General features: G+C 47.0%; 1 protein-coding gene across 4 annotated transcripts in view; it reads left to right on the forward strand.

Moving 5' to 3' along the window:
- Positions 1–21,244, forward strand: part of PLD1 (phospholipase D1) — a 66,035-nt gene that overhangs the window by 26,211 nt on the left and 18,580 nt on the right. For 2 of the 4 annotated variants that reach the window (XM_054834923.1, XM_054834924.1), the window contains exons 7-19: positions 1,248–1,306; positions 1,801–1,893; positions 4,484–4,636; positions 5,372–5,521; positions 6,537–6,620; positions 8,364–8,445; positions 11,508–11,618; positions 12,966–13,172; positions 13,846–14,062; positions 15,016–15,129; positions 17,137–17,265; positions 17,610–17,728; positions 17,888–18,001. In XM_054834923.1, coding sequence (XP_054690898.1) covers positions 1,248–1,306; positions 1,801–1,893; positions 4,484–4,636; positions 5,372–5,521; positions 6,537–6,620; positions 8,364–8,445; positions 11,508–11,618; positions 12,966–13,172; positions 13,846–14,062; positions 15,016–15,129; positions 17,137–17,265; positions 17,610–17,728; positions 17,888–18,001 — 1,632 coding nt within the window. The remainder of the gene's footprint in view (positions 1–1,247; positions 1,307–1,800; positions 1,894–4,483; positions 4,637–5,371; positions 5,522–6,536; positions 6,621–8,363; positions 8,446–11,507; positions 11,619–12,965; positions 13,173–13,845; positions 14,063–15,015; positions 15,130–17,136; positions 17,266–17,609; positions 17,729–17,887; positions 18,002–21,244) is intronic. The other 2 variants (XM_054834925.1, XM_054834926.1) reach the window with 2 other exon arrangements.

Genomic DNA, 21,244 nt, shown 5'->3' on the forward strand with positions numbered 1-21,244 from the left:
CGTCTCACGTCCTGACCGTGGTCGGGAGCGTGGGTTGAGTCCTGGGCTTCGGTCCCGGCAGGCTTCGTTGCCAAAACATGTGGTTAGAGGGTTCCCTCCGGCTTGCTGCCTGACCAAAGGGGAGAGCAGCTCTTGTCCTCACCTTGCCCTGAGCACTCTTCTGCACTTGGGCAATTTTATGTCATAATAAATGAAAAGTGAAGTGCCTGGGTGCAGACAAGCCTCTGCCATGCAAGGCAGCTCCTTCTCGGAGCTGCTCCTGCCCAAGCCCCATCCCACGTGGGATGCCTGGGGCAGGCATTTCTCCCTGCTAATGGGGCCCAGGGCTAATAACCAGCAGACTGTCAGGAATGTCCTGCTGTGCCAAGAAAAGCCTGCTCGGTCGAATTCTCTTGATGTCCTATTTTTAGAGGTGAACGTAATCATTCTGTGCTTTCTCACCTGCTTTGCTTGCCATTGCGTTCCTCTGCAATCTCTGCTGAAGCAGGAGGAGCTGCAAGGAGCAGGTTGCTTGAGTTTGAGATTTGGTGTTAAACCTGAAAGTACGGCACGTGGGTTCCCCAGCCTGTACCTTCTGTGGAGCTCGGTGGGTGCTGACCCTGCTCCATGCTGACTGGCAGAAGTCATGGAGAGCACGCTTGATCTCGCTCTCCTCTTGTCCGCCCATGGCTTTGTGTGGTATTGGCTTCTGAGGCCAGACAGAGCAGTGGTGTGTGCACAGTGTTGATCGGGAATGGCCTGCTGTGGTGGTCGTGGAAGATGCTCGTGCGTTGAGGGGCTGAACCCCCATGTGATGTGTATCCATGGCGTAAGAGGCTCGAAGGGAATAGGGTGCTCCCAGCCCCGTGGACATGTGCTCCTTCCCTTTCCAGCCTTTCTGTGAGGCTCACTGGAGGAAGGAGAGGATTCAGGCAGCCAGCCAAGTTCACAGAGGCCCCCAAACAATGTCAAAATTTAGTCCTCATTTCAGCCAGTGACCCAGGAGGGAGGAAACCGGTGGGTCCCTATGATACATTTGATCTTGATTGTTCTAGTAGCCTGAAATGTGCTCTCCAAAGCACACTTAAAATAAACAACCAACCAAACTACTTTTCTTTGTCTTCTTGAAGATGCTTAAGCGATGGTGGGTAACTTCTGCTCAGGTTCTTCTGTAGGTTCTGCCTTTATGACAAGTCACTTCAATGAAGCAAAGTATTTTGTGGATTGCAGAGTATGAAAGATGGGGGAATCTTTTTCTCTTTCCCCAGATGGAGTTCATTGGAGTAAGCCAGCTGTCATTCATCCACGACCTGGGACCAAAGGGCATGTGAGTTGTGTCTTTGTGAGTTATGGTTCACCAGGAGCAGGGACTTAGAAAATAAATATTGCTCAAATTGGTAGTTTTCCTTTCTTGCAAATAACTGACTGGGCAATATTTTGCCATCTGGAGAGAAACGCTACAACTTTGGGAAGCAGTTTTGAGAGCGGGATGCTTTGCAAGACGCGGGCTGCAGCTCACGGGCTGGCTCATGAGGTTTCTCCCCTTCCCTCCCTGCAATGTGTTGACCTGCATGTTCTCATGCTTCTGCTCTAAACCAGGGCCCTGTATTACTTAAATCTGCATGATTTCCTTTTACGGGGTTATTTTTGCCCTTTTTCCAGCTTTGTGGGCACAGAGACAGCTTGGGCACGGCTGGAGGCACTAGAAGCCATCCCTGGGACCAGGGGCTGGGGCTTCAGCAGGCATCTTCCACCTGAGAGCTGCCCTGCACCTCCAGGAGAGCCATGCTGCCCGTCCTCACTGTGTTTCTGTCCTTGCAGAGAAGGGTTGATCATGAAGCGCTCCGGGGGCCACCGCATACCTGGCCTGAACTGCTGCGGCCAAGGGAGGATGTGCTACCGATGGTCCAAAAGGTACTGCTGGGGTGGGCGAAGGCGGCGATGCCGTGTGCTCCTCGGGCACACGTACAAAAATCCTCGTTTGTCTTTCTCTCCCAAAAAGTCTGTGAGGGAGATACTTGCTTTTTTACAAAAGCCACAGGTTTTTAGGTCAAAAGGGTCTGTAGGCTGTTCCCCCCTCACCCCCCTGTGATGGTGGGTTTTTTTCCTTCTGCTTTGGAGATCATAGAAGGGACATGTTGCTCCAGAGGAAAACTGGGATTTCCTACACTCCCAAGCTGGCAGAAATGGCAATAATTCCCGGGTCCGTGCGCAGCTTTCCGTGCTGCGGGAGCGCCCGGGGGCTCCGTGCCTTCGGGAGGGGACGTGGCTGGTGACACTGCCCCAGCCAAATTTCAGTCTGGTTTTCTAGGCTTCCCTTCCTCAATTTACAAAAGGGAAATCAATCAATTGAAACACTATCTGGGCTGCTTTGAAGCTGAATTAAATTGGACGTGACCCGCAGCAATAGGGAGCCCTGTTTGGTGCAGTTAACCTTGGAATGAAATACGTCGCCTCTTCCTTATTACTGCGTGTGCTTAAATGCCCGTGTTTTCATGGGAGTTTTCACAAGTCACCGCATTCCCACGGCCCTTCCCACTGCAGCAGACGTAACCTCTACTGTCCCTTTACCTTCAGTGTTAGATCTCGGTGTATCCCGGGGTGCAGCACAGGGACACCTGTGCTACGGAGCCGTGTGTGTGTTACCAGCTAGCGTCCAAAAAACGCAGGGGGTATTTCCTGGAGCTTGCTTTTCCCTGGCAAATTTTTCCTTTTGAAAATCCAGATAGCACATATCTGCTTTCTAGCAACAATTTGTTGGTCTGTAAGAGCTTCCCTAAGCATTATCCACCTTTGGACTTCAGCGTCACCAGTGGGCTGTGGTTAGTTTATCTTAAAAATTTGTTTTCCAACAAAATCTTTCTGCATTCATGGGAAGAAAAGATCCTTTTTCTTAATGCAGTGTTACAGAAGATATCTGTAATGAGTACACAAGGAGATGAGGAATTGTCCTTCTTCCAGGTCAAATAATTAAATTGTCTCAAATTCTTTTTTCTCTTTTATGGAAAAAATCTTCCTTTTCCTGTCAGCACCCCTCATTCAACTCTCCCCTATGTTATGCAGAGCTTAAGCTTTATGCGGGACAGTAGCACATTGAGCTCCGCGATGGATCTCATTTCTCCTTTAGAGCCCAAAAGGGGATGGGAGAAGTATTTGAGTGGGATCGTGTGCAGAGTGACACAAGAGGGACACGGAATCCCAGCCATGACTGACAGCGCGTGCATCAATAAATAAGCAAATAACAGTAATGTTTCCCAGAGAGGGTTATTTAAGTGAAGGATTTTAGGACACGACAAGCTCAGGGCAGACCGTGGCCATCTTTTTCCCACAACGATTTTGCTGTAGGCATTGGGGGTTCGTACCTCAAATTCATTTCACTTATTGTAGGAGGAGGTTGGGTGTGTTATGGCCACGGGGGCTGTGGAAAGGGACACGGAGGAGGACAGTGGGGAGATGCTGTGGGTGGGCACAGGCAGGACTTCTCGGGCACAGAGAGCTGCCTGGGAAGAACAGAAGGGGTAACGCTGGGAAATGTACCCCATGGGATGTTTGGGAGTGAAATTGTGGGCCAAAGCTGGGGGGGGTATTTTAGCACTGAATGAGAGGGGATGCTGGGATAACTCTTTCAGGGCCCTGAAAGAAAAGGAAAATTATGAGGTCTTGAAGTAGGTGAGGAGCTGGGGCTGTTACTAAAGATACAGGAATGAACAGATTTTGCGGTATTTTCTGTTGCTTTGTGTGTTTCTGAGTGTGCAGAAGAATGAGGCGAAGGTCTAGTGGTGGAGACCTGTGTGGGACAGAGGGGGGTGGTTACCCCAGCTACGCCGCAGGGGGATTAAAAATTAGAAATGCCATTCACAGTAAAAAATGTGTTTTTTCTCCCAGAGTTGCCTTCAGGCTACGGTATTTATGTAAAACCTGCCGGTCATCTCTCATCATGTGTTTCTAACAGGGTGCCTGTTGCTTGGCAATAAAAGCTTTCTGAATTGCCTTGTTCATATATTTTGATAGGAGTGAAAGTGATCCTAGCATCATAATTAATGTTAGAAATGTCAAGTTATTCCCATATTGCCTCTAGGTATAACATCAACCTGAATAAAAACCTGGGGTGGAGGGATCCTTGTTGCACCTTGCCCGGTGCTGGGACACCTGCCTGGGAGGTTTGTGGGCAGGGAGGTTCTCATTGATTTTGTTAGACACGAGAACTTATATTTTCAAAGATTTCTCTAAAAAGGAGTCACGCAGGTAACTCTAAAAGTCTTATATTGAATTCAAACTCATTACCCAAGTTCATAAAATAGGCACTTTTCTGCTCAAGAAAACCATACCCTGGACTAGCCCCTGAGAAGAAATGTTACCTCTTAGTTGAATGCTGTCCTTTCCCTGATAAGTGATTCACGCTTGTTTTGAAGGAAACACCTTTTCAATTTATGGTCTTTTATGGCTCATGTGTTGAAGACCGGCGTGGGTGAAACAGAGGTTACCTGGTTCTGTGCCCGTGCAGGTGGCTGGTGGTGAAGGACTCTTTCCTGCTGTACATGAAGCCAGACTCGGGGGCCATTGCCTTTGTCCTGCTGGTGGATAAGGAATTCAACATCAAGATAGGCCAGAGAGAAACAGAAACTAAATACGGGTTGCAGATCGACAATCTCTCTAGGTAAGGAATACGGCCTTTTTCTTTCTTTGCCTTTTTTAAGGAAGAATCGATGCTCCTCTCCGGGAGGGGTTAACAAGGCGTGCCAGGCTGCCGTGGTGCTGCTCAGCTTCCCCGCAGGGCTCAGCGCCTGGGCGGCTGCTGGTGTGTTTATACCTGCTGGGGATTTGGCCTGTAATGCTGATCGTTTCCGATGTCTTAATGAGGCATTTGGAGCCTCAGCTGCTGTTTGTCCATCCTTGCGGTTATTGCTCAGGCCTGAGGGCACGGTGCATGTTGAATCGCACAGTCTGGTTTTGCAGCAATTGCTTACAGCAATTTTCTAGGTGCTCTTTTCCTCTACATCCCAACCAGAGTACTACCCAAAAGACATACTGTTTGGGATAAAGAGATATTTAATATTTTTATGGTAGTGTACAGTATATTTTTTTTTTTTAATATAGCATAAACTAGATCCAGCTCTCCTCTGAGTTAAGCTGATGCTATTAATTTATATCTGGAGTGGTTTTTTTTATACTTGGCAGAGCAAGACTGTGGTAGTCATTCGGATCAGTTCAGTCCTAATTTTTTTCTTCTGCAAGCAAAACAGCAAAGCAAAGACCCTTACTATTTCTTACTTCTTGCTTAAATAAAATGATTGATACAGGTGCATTTATCAACGTGGGTAGACAGGGAGGAACAGCCCAATTCAATGTACATGGCTTCAGCATCCTGCCCCATGCGTGGTCTGTTTTACAGGTCGCTGATTTTGAAGTGTAACAGCTACAGACATGCCCAGTGGTGGAGGCAGGGCATAGACGAGTTCGTTCGGAAACACGGCAAGGAATTCCTCACAGAGCATCGCTTCGGTTCTTACGCAGCCGTGCAGGAGAACACGCTGGCCAAGTGGTGAGGACCGTGGCGAGGCTGCGACCGGGTCACCATGCCTTGGGCGCTGTTACCTGCCGCAGGACCAGCGCGTGGCTGCCTGCATTAGCCCCGGGTCTGATGGATAGAGCTTCGGTAGCTGTAGGGACCGGCTGCAGTTTTATCCCAGTTTCTGCTTCTGGAAACGCTGTTTCCAGCTGTACGCTCACGGTTACAGGTGCTACTGAAAAGGTCTGCCTCTTGGGCTACTGCCTTCTCCGTAGCTCTCTCCCAAAGCAGTTGTGCTGCAGCCTGTCCTGCCCGCGCTCCTCTGCGACCGATGGTCTGGTCACGTCCTTCATGCTCTGAAATGCAAGATATGTCCTGCATTTGCAAGACTGATTCTCATTCTGTAAGGCAGCATCGCCCTCCCAGGCACCGTGGTTGTGTTCGGGTGCAAATGTCACTCATCTGCTTGAAGAGCAGCATCAGATTCAGGCCTTGCAGACTGGCTTTGTAATGAAAGAGAATTAGCAAATGCAACTTTGGGTATTGTCTAAGGGTGATTGGGCTTTATGCACACAGCAGTCCCACAGAAATCCTCCCATCTGTAGCGTAACCTTGATTGCGCTAAGCCATTCCCAGAAGCTTCTCAAAAAATTGATTCTAGTTGGAAGCAAACCCTTGCAGTACTCTCACTGCAGCTTCTGCCTTGCAGCAACCGCTGCCCAAATAGTTTCCGTAAATCAAAGCAAACACCACTCTGTCATCCTTTCCTGAGAGCCAAACCTAGCTCGCGCATCAAGCAAAACCCCAGAATATTGTGTGTGGTTGGCAGAAGTGGCACTTAATAATCTCGTATTGTGCTGTTTCTTTAAGCTACTAATAGCAGCATGAAATTCTCCCTGCGTGTTGTCCTAATTCTTGAAAATAGGTTTGTGTTTGCTTTTGAGAAGAGAATGTAAATGGCATTAACACAGAGCCCCATCAGTCTTCGACTCTGGACTTTAATGAAGGGTAGGAAACCTAAATCTATGTGCTGTGTTTGCTTTTACAGGTATGTAAACGCTAAGTGGTACTTTGAAGATGTCGCGAATGCCATGGAAGCTGCTAAGGAAGAAATTTTCATCACAGATTGGTGGTTTGTACTTACATATTTGGATGTTGACCAGCCGTCTCTCTCGGGACGTTCCCGACAATGCGACGCTGTTCAGAGGCCCTACAGTATGGCAGCTAGCCGTGCGGCCAGATGGTTTGGCAGCACACCCAAACATCTCCTTGTGCTGTATTCAAAGGCCTTTTCAGGAGGGTTGGCAGCAAAAGCACATGCTTGAAATCAACAGCTTGGTTGTCTCCTTCCAAGGAAAGGCCTGAAACTGCATGAAGGCACCACCTGAATTGCAAATGTTAGGGCTTGAGTTGCTCATCCAGGAGTGTAAACCACTGCAAACCCAAGGGGCAAGAATGTTTTTCAGTGTGTAAGGGAACCTGGACACTCAGACCCCTCTGGCAGTGCTCTTCCCGTGTGATCCCGCATGGGACCCTCCTTTCAGCTCCTCCTCGCTGTTATGGAAAGCCTCGTGCCAGCGATGAGAGCATCTTTCCGGGGGTGTAATTTGCCTTGCTCTGCTCTGAAACGGTCCAGACAACGGAGGGGGAGTTTTGTCGTCCCTTCCCTGAGCTGTGTGGTTGCCGAAGGACCTGGCCCTATCCACTTCTTAACTAGTAATTCAGGATGTTCGTGCAGTGCTCTGGTTCCCGTCTGAGGCAGAGAAAGGGTGCTCTCACACACTCGAGACACTGGGTGCCTGTGCCTTGCCTTTGTGGAGGCTCATCTGGCTGAGCCAGCCTGGACCTGGGGGACAGGACCATAGGGCAGGCTCCCAAGCCATGGCTCAGACACCCTCTTTAACCTTGGGCACATCGATGCGCTCCTCTTTCTCCATCTGTAGAATGAACCTCTTGCTACTAATCCATTGCCCGTAGAAACCAGGAGGATTAATTCTTAGGTGGCAATTATGAGAAAGCTAAATATGATGTTAGCTTTTACTGGGGTAAACCTGTTTCCTAACATGAGCACAAATAAACCCGATGCTCCTGGATCCCCGTGTGCAACATCAGGTAGCAATACAAGAGCATCACGTTTCAGACCCCTCGTCTCTCTTTCTTACTTAACATTTTATTCAGACAACTGTTAAGTTTTGCAATTCCAAGATGCATTATCTGAAACTTGGAGTTTTGGATAAAAATGCTGTTGACAGAAGCATGTTTTTAGGACATAGCGATATGCTTTAATCAGGCACAAGTTTGCATTCTCGGTACAAAAGTAAAGGAATGAAATTGTCACCTTGCTTTGCAGGAGTTAGATGAGATTGCTTAATTATTCCTTGTAATCCTTAAAGCTATGGATCAATAAAACGTCCTGTTGAGAAATCGTATTGCTTTGTTTTCAGGCAGCAAGGAAAATTCAGCACAAATCCATGCTACTCAGCCTAAGTACCAGGAGAACTAAAACCCCACTTTTATTTACTTCTTATGCCTACACGTTTCTTTCAAATCTACCTTGGGGTTTTCTTTTGCTGCAGCTTTCTGTCATAGATAGAGTCCAAGCTTCCCCATTTACACATCGCTGTTAAACTTGGTCTCATGGGTTGTTGAACACTATGATGAATGTGCTGGGCACGTCCCCTGCCCTCTGTAATGCTCTGTTATTAAAAAAACAAAGAGCATGATGTTGGAGAATGCATCACTCTGGGACATGAGCCTTCACATCCACTTTGTAAGCAAAGAAATCAAAAAAGTTTATATAGAGTTGATTATTTAGGCCAGTGCTTTGTTTGCAGGCTACATATGCTGTGTTTTTTCCACCCCTTTATTTTCTTAGGCTGAGCCCAGAAATCTTCATGAAACGACCCGTTGTGGAAGGAAATCGCTGGAGGCTGGACTGCATCCTCAAGCGGAAAGCAGTAAGTGAGCTCCACCCTTAACCTTCTCTCTGCAGAAAACCCCGTGCGCCCTCCCAGTTACAAGGTCATACTGGGACTGGAGCCTTTGCACCATTTATTTTGGTAGGGAGGAGAGGTAAAGCTGGCCAAGCCTCATTTCAGATGGCCTCGGAAAACCACGTGTTTTGATTTGCTCCCCGTTTGGGCTTGGAGGAGCTCAGAGGCAGAAGGGTAGAGCCTCTGATTGCCCCTTTGAGTCCTCGGGTTTGGGTCGCGTCAGCCTTGCATTGCAACTGCCCCAGCTCCTGGTGGGGGCAAAGAGCTGTTGCTGTTGGATGCTTTCCTGGTGACACACATAATTTAGAGGTGTAGGAAGGACTAAGCACTTTGTGGTGGCTCTTGGTAGGTGGTTTGTACATTCCTGTGTTGTGCAGATCCTGTCTGGCATTACCATGTACTGTGTGTCTGTGCTGCAGCTTTCAGAGCTGAAGCTATGAAAGATACCATCAATCTTCCAAGAAAATCAGGATGTCATTAGCGCAAAAAGTCACTTGGTATCATCCAGAGGTTCATGCTAATTCACTGGAGCCTTCTCTTCTGGTTTTCCATACTTGATACATTACATAGGTCCTTGTTACAGCTAACAGCAAAGAACTGACGTTCTTGCTGTAGTAAAGATGTGCCTGTTGACATTAAACATCATCCTAGTGTCCCCCAGCCCCGTTATCCCTGGCGGAGCCCCTCTTGCCTTTGTCCTGCCCGGGCCAGGCTGCCCAAAGCTGCTCTTGCCATAGTTCTTTCACGGCTGCCACCCTTGGTAATAACGAATTTTAGTGGAGCATAAGAAAGGCCAAAGCCTGAAAGGCTTTTGTGATTTTTTTATTATTGTTGTTGTTGTTATTGTTGTTATTTCCAAGGATAACTTGTATGATTAGAAAAGACTTTATTTTTTTGGTAGCTGGCTCTTACTTACCTGTATGTCTCCTGGTTGTCTTTGTTCCTACCCACCCCTTTCTATATCCTCATGGCACCTGTGGCCACTAAAAGGAGGAAGATCCGCTGTGCCCTCCCTGCCTGTCCCTTCTCAGGTGCAGACTCTGGTCATGAGGGTCCTGGTGCATCGATGTGGAGAAGGGATGTGGGGAAAGGGCTTCAGCAAAGCATTAAAAAGAAGTGTACAAACACAAGCGGCAACACGTTCCCCAGAGCTGGGCTGAGATGCTCAACATGTTTACAGGGAGGTGATAAACATGACTCAGGGACTTGGACTCCTATTTGCATTGCCACGTTATCTGAGTTAATAAATGTTCGTGTTCAGTAAGCAAATGCTTGTACAACCTCGATAAGGCTTTTTTCCCTCTGTTTTTCCCTTCTCTGCTGTTCCTCCTGAACAGAAAAGCTCAGACCTGCTGTTGACCTGGTGCCTTTTCTGGCGTTCTTGGTCAGGATTCCTGTGCAAAGCTCTGTGCTGCTGCATCCTCTCCTTTCTTCTGCAGCGCTTTGAGATATGAGCAAGCAGCTGCAGCTATTAGCTCTGTTTCTCTTTTCTTTAAGCGTTTTCATTTCAGGAAACATTTTATTTTGCTGCTGGTTGTACTCTGCTTTCCAGTAACACATGTGAATCCAGGCTACAGAGAACATGTTTCATGGAGCCAAGCGAGCCAGGCAGAGGAGCTGAGTGTGAGGTGTTTATGAACGTGGGCTGTGCTTCAGTTGTTCACCCAACCCGTGATAACACCAGTGCCAGAACTGGTAGTTTGCCCCATGTGAGCAAAGTCAGGAAGAGAAGCACAGCTGGGGAAGTCTCTTGAACTCTTGGTGTCGTAGAAGGTCAGGAGTCCAGGTGGATGTCCTGAAGTAGTCTTTGACTCCCCTTCCCTTCCGAACTAGTTGTCGTCACAGTCCTTACCCGCTCTGTGTGCCTAGAAAAAAATAGAGTTTTTTTGTGTCTGACTGTTGCTGATTTGGAAGTAGTCGTATTTTCTGGCAAATGAAACGGCCACGGGGCATGCTCACTGGATGGAAGAATTTGGCTTTGTCACATTGACGTGGATTTTCCTATGGCTATAAATACCTTATAAGAGTGAGGAGTGTTTTAAGGTTAATTCCTGGAAATACTTGCCTGCTCTCTCACTTGTGGCGTTTCTGTGATTCGGCAGGGCGGTTGGCAAGCTGGTGTCTGGGTATCAGGATAAGGCCGTCCTTTATGTATGTACAGCGCTGCCTTGGGCTTCTCTGGGCGCAGCGGGGAGCAGAACATCCGCCACAAGTTGGAGACTGCTCGAGCTAGCAGTAGCAACTTTGTGGGAATAGCAGCTTGAAAGGCTGTGGAAAGTTTAGGTCCCAAGTTTAAGCTCCACTGCAAGATTTGAAGCTGTGCTGATTTACAGCAGCAGTTCCAGTGTGTGGCCAGCATCTGCTGAGGTTTGGGAGGTACTTGGCAGTTTTGAAAGTGCTTTAACAAGTGCCCTTAGAAACCCTCCTGCGGATACCATTCTAGTCACAAAAAGCACCATCCTTTGAGCGCTGCTCATTGTATTCAAGGAGCATGTTTAGCTCTACCAATAGAACTCGTTTGTTGGTGTTGAGTTGGTTGCATCCCCTTTGGGAGAGGGATGTCCATATGACTACACTGGTATCGTTGTCCTGTGGAGGTTTTTAACTGGAGGCAAACATCAGGGCACTGTGAAACAGCAGAAAACTGAATTTCAGCGGATGTGTGCAATGCTATTATATGTGGAGTGAATCACATTTGCAAAATTTTACCTCAAAGGATTTTTTAAAGGGGCTACTGTAAGAACGACCTGTTGGTAGGCCTTGGTGTAGCTCAGCTCTTCACACACAAATCTGGGTACTGAGCCCTTCTCTGGAGGTTGAACAGTTTTCCTGAGCGGGGCAGGTCCTCGCATATTGTGGGATCACAGTGGCAGATCTGGAAGAGCGTAATCAAGGCCAAGGAACCTCAGCCTGGATTTCTGTCTGCAGGCACAACGTGCTTACTGCCTCAGCTTTTCCTCGCTTCAGAAATGGGCTGTATCCATTGACATATCTGCATACCCTGTGTTTCTTCTTATTTCTGACAGCAACAAGGAGTGAGAATTTTCGTTATGTTGTACAAAGAGGTGGAGCTTGCCCTAGGGATCAACAGTGAATATAGCAAGCGGACGCTCATGCGCCTCCATCCAAACATTAAGGTAACGGCTCATCGGGCAGTCGTATGGATGACATTTGCATTCATTTGTTCTTGATGGCTAGTGCTGACCCTCAGTGTTTCTAGGTGTGAGCTGGAAGAACAGTGATTCCCACCATTGCAGTGGGAATAGTCTGAGAGTACAAGCATCGCCCATACAGTAATTACCACATCTGGTAACTTCATTTCTTTAGGTTATAATTGAACATAAAATTGCTTAGTTTAGACTTGCCAAAGCAACTATTCATCTAATTCACAAGAAACATATTTGATGTGACAAGTTAATGGGGTTACATCAAACGGAAAGTTACAGTTTGAGAATGTTGTCTCACTTCAGCATTTCTGTTCATGTATATAGATGACAAGAGTCACCACTGGATGTTTATGTTTCCATCGTAAATGAACAGCATTGCGCTCTCCTGTGCTGGTTCGCTGCTGCTCTGCTACCGAGCAGAAAACAAGTTCTGGCACATGAACTAGTAGATAAGGCTAGATCCACTCTCTTGAAATTAGATACACATCCATTTTATTGAGCAATAAGATATATGTTATACATGAGGGTGACAAACTCCTAGAATAATAGATTTTTTATAACTTGACCAGTTGCCATGGTGAAGGGAAGCATCCATTCACCATCATCTTCACAGCAAGACTCGAAGGTGTAACTGGAAGATATATGCTATGTGTGTAACTGATTTTGGGAGCAGCCAGGTGAAACTCTCTATCTTTTTCCCCAGGAAGCTAGTCTAATGGCTTTCCTCTAACATAAAAAAACCCAACCAACTATATACTGAATGCTTAGATATAGAAGTTACTGTGCCATAAACACATGTCAAAAAGAATCTCATAAACAAATGTCAAACAATTTGCTGATTTTAAATGGGGGAAAAAAAACAGCCAACTTCTCATTTCACTTATGTAGTGGCAACAACCGGAGAAGTGAGTCAGATCACCAATATGTTGTTTTCTTTTAGAGCAGGCTCTGTGTTTGACAGCTCAGCTATTATAGCTCTACTGAAAGCATGATTTTATTTGTTGAAACAGTTTCCTTGACTATAGCTCTCTTATGAACACTGTTGTTGTAAGCGTGACCTATCCCAACATCAGTGAGCGTTGCTGCTCGGGAATACCCGCATCGTGGGGAAGCACCTGCCTGCCGGTGAGGCTGAGCCCAACTAGGGGGAAGTCATGTAGCTTCAGTAATTACACCGTTCTGTGTGGAGGCATCTTCTAAAAACTCTGTTGTTTCACCATCACCCTGAGCAGCCAAAAAAAAAGCTGGTCAGCTCTCTGGCTGGACGGATGTAAATTGGGCAATGACACTGAGCATGAGTGCTGGTTTTCTCCCCAGGTGATGAGACACCCAGACCACGTGTCCTCCTCCGTGTACCTCTGGGCTCACCATGAGAAGCTCGTTATCGTTGACCAATCCGTGGCATTTGTGGGTGGCATCGACTTGGCGTACGGCAGGTGGGATGATGACGAGCATCGCCTGACTGATGTTGGCAGCGTCAAACGAATGACGGCAGTGAAGTCGGTGTCAACGACCAACCTGGCAGTAAGTGAGCTCGCTCCAGCTGGTGGCCACCTTCAACATCTACGTGTCAGGTTTGCGGTGGGGATGAACGAGCTGTGCCCACTTCTAAGCTTAGGGTTGGGTTTAGGAAGTTTAAAAAGGAATAGTAATGGGAAGGAGGAAGTATCTGAGCATCAAGTGACTCTTTAGGGCTAGACCCTGACCAGCCCTTGGTAGGACACAGAGATAGACAGCTGGGTTTCCCCTGGAGCTTGGAGCAGCAGTCTCAAGGCTGCATGCTTAATAAAACTTAGCTGGAAATGCACAGTGAGCACTCACAGAGTGCTCTGGACTGGATACTCAGGCCCTCACAGGTGCCTTGCTTGCTTCTGCTAACCTGGCTCTGTATGCAACCAGATATCCCAAAAAAATTTAGAGGCCTAAGGTTGTGATAATTTCAAGGGGAGTAATAATCCAGAGTAAATTTATGGGATTGAAGAATGTGCTGCCAGTATTAATGGGGTTTTTCTGTCAAGTGCCTCCTCGGTAGAGACTCTCTCCCTCAAAAGCATTAGTAGTTCCCACCAAAGTGTGGCTTTGTCACGGAGCAAAATTCGGCTCGTGGTTGTTCCTGAGCATTGATATGCGTGATCACCTGTAGTTAAAGGGGAACGTGTCCGTACATCACCTGCAGCAATGTCCTGTGTCTTTTAAGTCTGCAGCGGAGTCATCTGAACGTATTCCCCTGCAGTCTCAAGCGCTGTCCCCAGAAAGCCACTGCTTCCAGAGAAATGCTGATGATGTCCCAGACACATCAAAAATGAAAGGAATAGGAAAACCCAAAAAGTTTTCAAGGTTCAGCATTTACAAGCATCTCCATAAACACGGCATGCACCATGCTGACAGTGTCAGCAGCATAGACAGTGAATCCAGTAAGTAATGTTTTTCAACTAAACAACGTATATAAAGCATGTGTGGAGGTGGGTGGGTGGATGTACATGCAGATTCACATAATTTCTAGGGTAATATGTTCTTTGTAAGGAAGGAAAGTTGGTGAATTTCTTAACTATCAGAATAATAACTATGTGTTAGTCAATATGTAAATTTGTGTCACTGCAAAATATACAAGAAAAGTTTTAAGTGGATTTGCATTTAGTTAATTAGCAATTGTAATGAGCCATCAGATGATAGGATACGGTGTACGTGATACCTAATGTTTATGCTGCTGGAAAATTTTTGTTCTTCAAGGGAGAATTGAATCTTTCATTTTTCAACTTGTACTTATTCTAACAAGCGAGGCAGTTTCTGAATGTGGTTATCCCTTCTCATAGGCTCGTGTTACCTAGGTTTAAATCAGTTCACTTAAATGGAAATATTCCAAATTTACCCACTTACTAGAGAGGAGAGACTATTCAACAGTTGAATATTTGAATGCAGCTTTTAATTCCCCACATTAAAAGCAGCTTCAAAGCTAAAATTACAAGGATCAGCTTGACATATGTTCCAGCACGGAGTCCTTCCTGAAATCTGTTCCTCAAGTCCTCAGCTCCTGAAGCTGCACCTTGCTCAAGGTGGGAACTTATTTGAGTTTCCGTCACTCCTTGCAGAGCTTACTCCTGCCTCTGGCTGGAGGAATCCTTGCTGGAGCATCGTTTGCCTTGGTTGCAGTCAGCTCATGGCTTTGCTGCTTCAGTATATCTGTCCGGTTTAAAACCAGCCGGGTCTCAAATTTGGTCCTTTGCCTGTTGGTCACTTGTAGTTTCAGCAAATTGACGTCTCGTTTGAGGTCCTGTCATGCAAGGTGTCTTCAGGCAGGATGGGACGCTGGTGTAGCAGAAGTGGACGTGCCTTTTTGCCATAAATAGAGCATCTTGACTTTCTGCAGGTTACTGTAACCCCACTAGAAGTCAACCGAATATAATCCAGAGTTTAAAGCCCCATCTGAAAATGTTCCATCACCACAGTGAATCCAAACAGGGGCTCGCTGAGCCTCAGGAGGGTAAGTGGAGGAAGGCAGAGGTGCAGACCCCTTCAGGCTTTAGCTGCTGATGTTTTTGCATTACAACTATGGTGAGAGTTAGGTTGGGTGCCAGGATCAGCCTTCACTGCTTGTTGTTCTCCCCAGCATCCTTAGCCACCCCTCTGAGGACATCCTGGCAGAAGAGCCTTCTCCAGAAGCTTCAAAAACTGCAGCATAAATAAAAATTTTAAAAAAACACCACCAACAACAATAAAAATATATTAAAAATCCAAAGAAATTTGCAATGATGGCAGGGAACAGTTGAGGAAGTAGCCCTGATTCTGGTAAATTATGATTTCAGCAGCTCTCCTCCTGTAAAGGAAAGGGCTTATTACTGCAATTGGGAAATTCTGCATTGGATAATTTAAAGTAAGCCTGATGCAGAAAGCCAAATGCAAACAGAGAGAGGAAACAGCGAAGTGGCTGCTGCCAGACCTGTGTTTGGATGAAGAGTGGGGCCCCCCTCTTCCCCCTTATTAAAATTAATGAAAGCATACCTGACTGAGAAAGGAGTTGGGTGGTTATGAGCACTGAGCAGTTCTGATCTTTGGACTGATGTTGAAAGGACCTCTTTCCTTGAGATGCCTTTGAGTGCTAGTACAGAGCAAGGAGCAGTTCTTCAACATCTTCATCATGCTAACGTCTTCCTCTAAGGCGTGAATTGCCAGTTATAAAATATTGATTGCCAAGTAGTGGCAGGTGACAAGGAACAGATGCATTTGCTTCATGGAAATGAAGCGCAGTCACCCCTGTGGTCATCCCATGCTTGTTCATGAGTCAGTGTACAGTGATCAGGACACGAAGAGTGTTTTGGCCGGACGGCGTGTCCCACCCATTCACATTGGAGCATGCAGAGTCAGCGATTCCCCAGCTCCACCTGGACTCTCACTAGAAACTCATGCTTCCCAAGGTGCATACCTGCCGCATGGCATTTTTGGCATGGCTTGGCTCAGCTCGGTGGGGTTACAGCAGTGCTGGCAGGGCTTGCTTTGTGTAAACTAGTCTTGCTGCACTGCTGCCAACGTGTATTTTGTTGACTATTGAAAGTACTAAAGGGTTTTCGTGGTTGCCTGGTGATGTGGTTGGGTTAGGAGAAGGCTTCTGCTGTTGGCGTGTAGCTGTGTAATTCCTGCACTAGTATTTGGAACAGTAGATGAAGGCTGCTCTCAGGATCAGGAAATAACGCTAGTTAAATGTTTATGGTCTAGGCCAACATTTTTGGTTTTCTTAGGAGAGAGTAAAAAGAGTTCATTCTTCACCCAAAATATGCGCTCTAAAACAAGGATCCTGTTATGAAGCTATATCCCTGTCTACAGTATTTTAAACCATTTTAATCACCATCAATTTGGAATTCAGGATCCATTTGTTCACCATGTAAAAATTGTATCAAAAGATAACATTGTTATTTGGAAAAACAAAAAACCCCACAAACAAACCCCAGGATATTTAATGAGGGACCATGAGTTTTTTAATGATCTCATTCTAGTTAGTAAAGACAGGAGATACACCCTGCTATAGAATTAAAATCATAAGCCCTCTAGCAGAGAAGTTTGAATTAGTTCATTAGTATTCTAAAATATATGAAGTAGATGATATATGTGATATTCCTGTACGTATATCCACTAAGGTCAGTCGCAGCTGGGAGTGGAGTCCCATGTGCTAACATTGAGATGTCACAGGATTGTGGAAAGACAAATGATTATAGGGCAATTTTTTAGTCTAATGTAGAGAGAATTCATTTCTGTAACAAGCTCCTATATATAACCTGTCCTGATTGTATAAAAAAATATTAAAATAGCAAAGAAAAAATTCTAATATGCATCCTTTGAAAGCAACGGGGAGGGTAGGGAGAAAACAGCTTCAGGTATCTGGGACTGGCAGGTCCCACCAATGTCTGTCCGTGGCAGTGAGTCTCTCGCCAGTGGTGTGCAATGGACAGCCATGACTTTGGAGTGTTTGTTTTGTTATCTTATTTGCCTGTGACAGATAAAGGATCCATCCGCAGCTTGAAGACGGGTGTTGGCGAGCTGCTTGGGGAAACCAGGTTCTGGCATGGAAAAGACTATTGCAACTTCGTCTTCAAAGACTGGGTTCAACTTGACAAACCTTTTGCTGGTAAGAGCCTTTGCACCCAGGAAGTCATTCCTTTCCCCTAAACCCTGTTCCGCATCTTTTCAATCTCAATCGTAGTTTTTCATGCTTCTGAGCCAGAGGTAATGAGGCTATTTTGGTTTGGCTGCTAGGAAGACGCAGCAAAACTCCCTTTGAGAAGTTCTAGGGCCAATTATGCCATTATGGTCCATGGACTTGGGCTGTTGGCAATTGCATGATAAGTCTAAATTAATCTGCATAGCCCTTGGTGCCGTGTCCCAGAAACTTCAGTCTGAGGAGGACATCTCTGCTCTTTTCCACATTAATTTCCTTTGTCTGAGGTCCAAACGTGCTTTCCTGTCCCATAGACTTCATTGACAGATACACCACCCCAAGGATGCCCTGGCACGACATCTCCTCTGTGGTGCATGGCAAAGCTGCACGTGATGTCGCCCGTCACTTCATCCAGCGCTGGAACTTCACCAAGGTGGGGTGCGGGCATCGCTGCTGGGGGCACGGAAATAAATACAGCCCCTGCCTCATCCACGTGCCCACCCTGGGCATGCATTATCATTTTTTTATGTTATTCTGTTATGTTTCAGTCTCTTAAAGGGTTTGGTGTTTTTTTCTTTTTTCCCCTGGGCAGATTATGAAGCCCAAATACCGATCCTTGTCCTACCCATTCCTGTTGCCAAAATCTCAGCAAACTGCTAATGAGTTGAAGTATCAGGTGCCCGAGGCTGTTCCTGCCACAGTCCAGGTGGGTGCTGATGGTCTGCTGCTCACATACTCCTAAGAGAGCTTGTTTTCATCTTTCCAGCAGGAAATGTCGATGCCTGACAGACCCTCTGCAGAACTTTAAATTATAAAATGAAAAACTCTTATTTAATTTAGCTCATAGAATAGGTGGCCAGATCCTCAATTACAATAAAATAATGCAACTCTTTCAGTAGAGTATACTCCACCTTTGAGGTAAGAGAACCAAGCTCTATGCAGTGCTCAAGTTGTGGGAACACCATGACTTTGCATAGCTGTGTAACCTTCTGTTTTGTCTTTGCTACTCTTCTTCTGACACCTAACACTTGGGTTTTATGTTTTGGGAAGGCTTGATGGGTTGAGGTTGCCCACTAAATATTTATCCCAGATCTTGGGGCAATCTACCAAGCCCCCGACACCTCACTCAGACAGGTAGTGGTCAGCCAGAGCCCGGCGTTAAGTGGAGTCTCCGGGCTGTTGCCTTCTGCATTGAGCTTCATCTACAGTTTATCATGCAACCTCTCAGCCCGGTGGGTCCTCTGCAGTTCTGCACAGACAGCCCATAGTCTCATTTGTGACAATCATCCTCACAGTCATAATCGTCAAGATACTTATATTTAAAACGCTGTTAGCTATATTGAGTGCATATATTGAATACTACTGTTAGGCAGCAGAAACATGGCCGTGTTGAAGAATACAAAGTCAAAATAGTTGTGCTGAAATGGCAAAACAATTGTGTGTCTCTGTGGGTGAAAGAAGTATGAAATAAGAGCAATTAGACCAAAACCAGGAAAAATGCATGCCTGTGCCTTCGTAAGGAGTGGTCCACCCAGATGACAGCAATGCTTGGGGAAGCTTAGTGTAACAAGATGCATTTTTCTGGGTTTGTGGGCTGCCAGGGCATTGTCTGCTCCTCCCCGCGTGGTGTGAGGGATAGCCGGCACGGGGATCTTGTGTCATGGATCTTGGGTTTTAAATCAGCCTCCCAAACAATGCTCGCAGCTTGTTGAGAAATAGTCTCACTTCAGGCATCACCATGCCTCCCTGTGGCTGTAAGTGCCTCCCCGGCTGTGTCCCTGACACCAGCTTTTTTGGGAAATTTTGTTCTCATGGAAGTGAGGGGGCTTGTCTCCCCGAGCGCGCTCTGACCGCAAGATAAGCCTCAACTTCTAAATCATGGGGTTTGCTGTAGCAGAAAGTTAAGCTCTACTGATTCCAGAACTGGAAGCAGTTCCCAAAGGAGAAACTAAACTGAGCACAGCCTAGGTCCCACTTTCCTGCGCTCTGTACTGCAGAGCTGATGGCTCCAGGGCATCGGCCCGTGGGAGAGGAGGATGAAGCTCAAACAGCGAGCGCTAAATGCTGCGTACACCGATGCTGAGGGGTGGGTGAGCTGTTTGAAAACTAACCTCGTCACGACATTGTTGGGGCATTATAAATAACTGATATGTTCCAGGAAACGAGGGGCTGTTGTCAGTGCTGCCATGAACAGCAAAGAGAGCAAGTTCGTGTTATAAATTATTAATTTGAAACTACCTTGCTCATTTCTAATTTATGTCAAATCGCAGCTTTTAGAGACCTGCCAGGGCAGCCCAGCCCTGCGTATAGCCAGACAAATAAAACCATACGATATTAGGCTGAGAACATGTTGCCCTGCGAGGTACCAGCCTTCCCGGTAGGAGGGAGAACAGGGAGAAGAGCATTTGCGGCACCAAGCGTGGTGGAAGCAATGAGGGTGGCTCCTCTGCCCAGGCTGGTGCACCCTGCCTGGCTGCAGGTCCCTTGGCCCCGGGCTGCTTGCAGCTGGGTTACGATCTCTGGATGATCTCCTCGAGCTCCGAGGCATGGTTTTGCATGCGCGCACTGTGATTTTGGCGGTCTCCTCCATAACGCTCACGCTGGCCTGGTATCCATCGGTCCCGGGTGACACAAGTGCCCTGAGCATCCCTCAAGTCCGCGCTGTGGGTCAGTGAGCGGCTCGGGCTCTCCTCCAGATGAAGGTTTTGGGTTTGGTTGCTGCAGGGTGTGGGGAGAGGGGAGGAGACCTGCAGCCTGGATCTGAACCCCCCTCCTCCTGGTTGCCTCTTTCTGGGGCTCCTGGGGTGTGTATCGTGGTATCCCTGCGTGGTTCCTCCTTTCCCGCAGCCACAGGAATATCAACCTCTTGCCCGTCCAATATATTAGTTTCGGAGCGGAGGGCTGCAGGTGCTCACATCTCCTTTCGGTGGCACAGCCCGACACAGAAATAAGCAGATAGCCTAAAAATCTTTCACCAACTTTTTTGTTCAGAAAAACTAGAGCAATGTTGTTCCTGAATCCTTTTGTTGCCCACCAGCCAAACTAACCTTATCCCCATTTTGGTGCTGTGTAGGGACTTTATAGGCAGAAGTTACTGCCGTGAGGTAAAATCCAGTGACTGTCCTTGGCTATGAGGTGACTGAAGAAAGTCTGGGTGCCGGTTTTCTTGTTTCTGAGCTTGTTTGCAAATCTGTCTTCAATTGTGGGCAGATCAGAGGAGGGGAAAACACAAAGGATCTGTGGGGATTGCAACGTTGCTGCAAGCCCAAGCCACTGACCTGTCAGCAACAGATTTTGACATCATTGTCCCATCTGTTTTTGCTCTCCTTTGTCAGAGGAGAGGAGCAGGAAAGCGTTTTCGGGAGGGTGGGGAAGGCAGGAGCAGCACTGACAGGGTCTCTCCCCTGGGCAGGGAGGATGAATGCAGCCTGCGTGGGAAACGATGGGGAGGTACAGGCTGGGAAGGAGGAAAGGAGCCTGTCAGCTCCGTGGGTTAGACATGGTCTCTCATCCTCTTTTGTTTGAACTTCCGGGCTTTGCTCACAGTAGCGATGCGATTGAGCGTTGATTTTGCAAGAGTCCAATAGCCATGGCCAAAGGCAGTACCAGTTTCTTTTCCATCTCTCTATTTCCATTCCAGAGTTTGCAGTTATCAGCCAAAGCCAGTGCCGCAAAAGATGTGACGTGGTGAGGCAATATCCAGTTCCTGATGTAATTGCAATGAAAATTTAATGCTCTGGCAACGGCTGACGCCCTTACCTCTTTGAAGTCTGTGTGAGAGCTTGCATTGTTCAGGATTTACGCACTAGCCCACAGCAAACATCAAACTTATTACCATTGTATCGGTTAAAGAAGTTAAAGGGATGACAAGCCCGGCCCAGCACTCGGTGCTGCTGTGGATTGGAAGGAGGATGAGGACACCAGCCCTGGTGGGCTGGGGCTGTGCTGG

The sequence above is a fragment of the Grus americana genome, chromosome 9 (genome assembly GCF_028858705.1).
Source record: "Grus americana isolate bGruAme1 chromosome 9, bGruAme1.mat, whole genome shotgun sequence".
NCBI lineage: Eukaryota > Metazoa > Chordata > Aves > Gruiformes > Gruidae > Grus > Grus americana.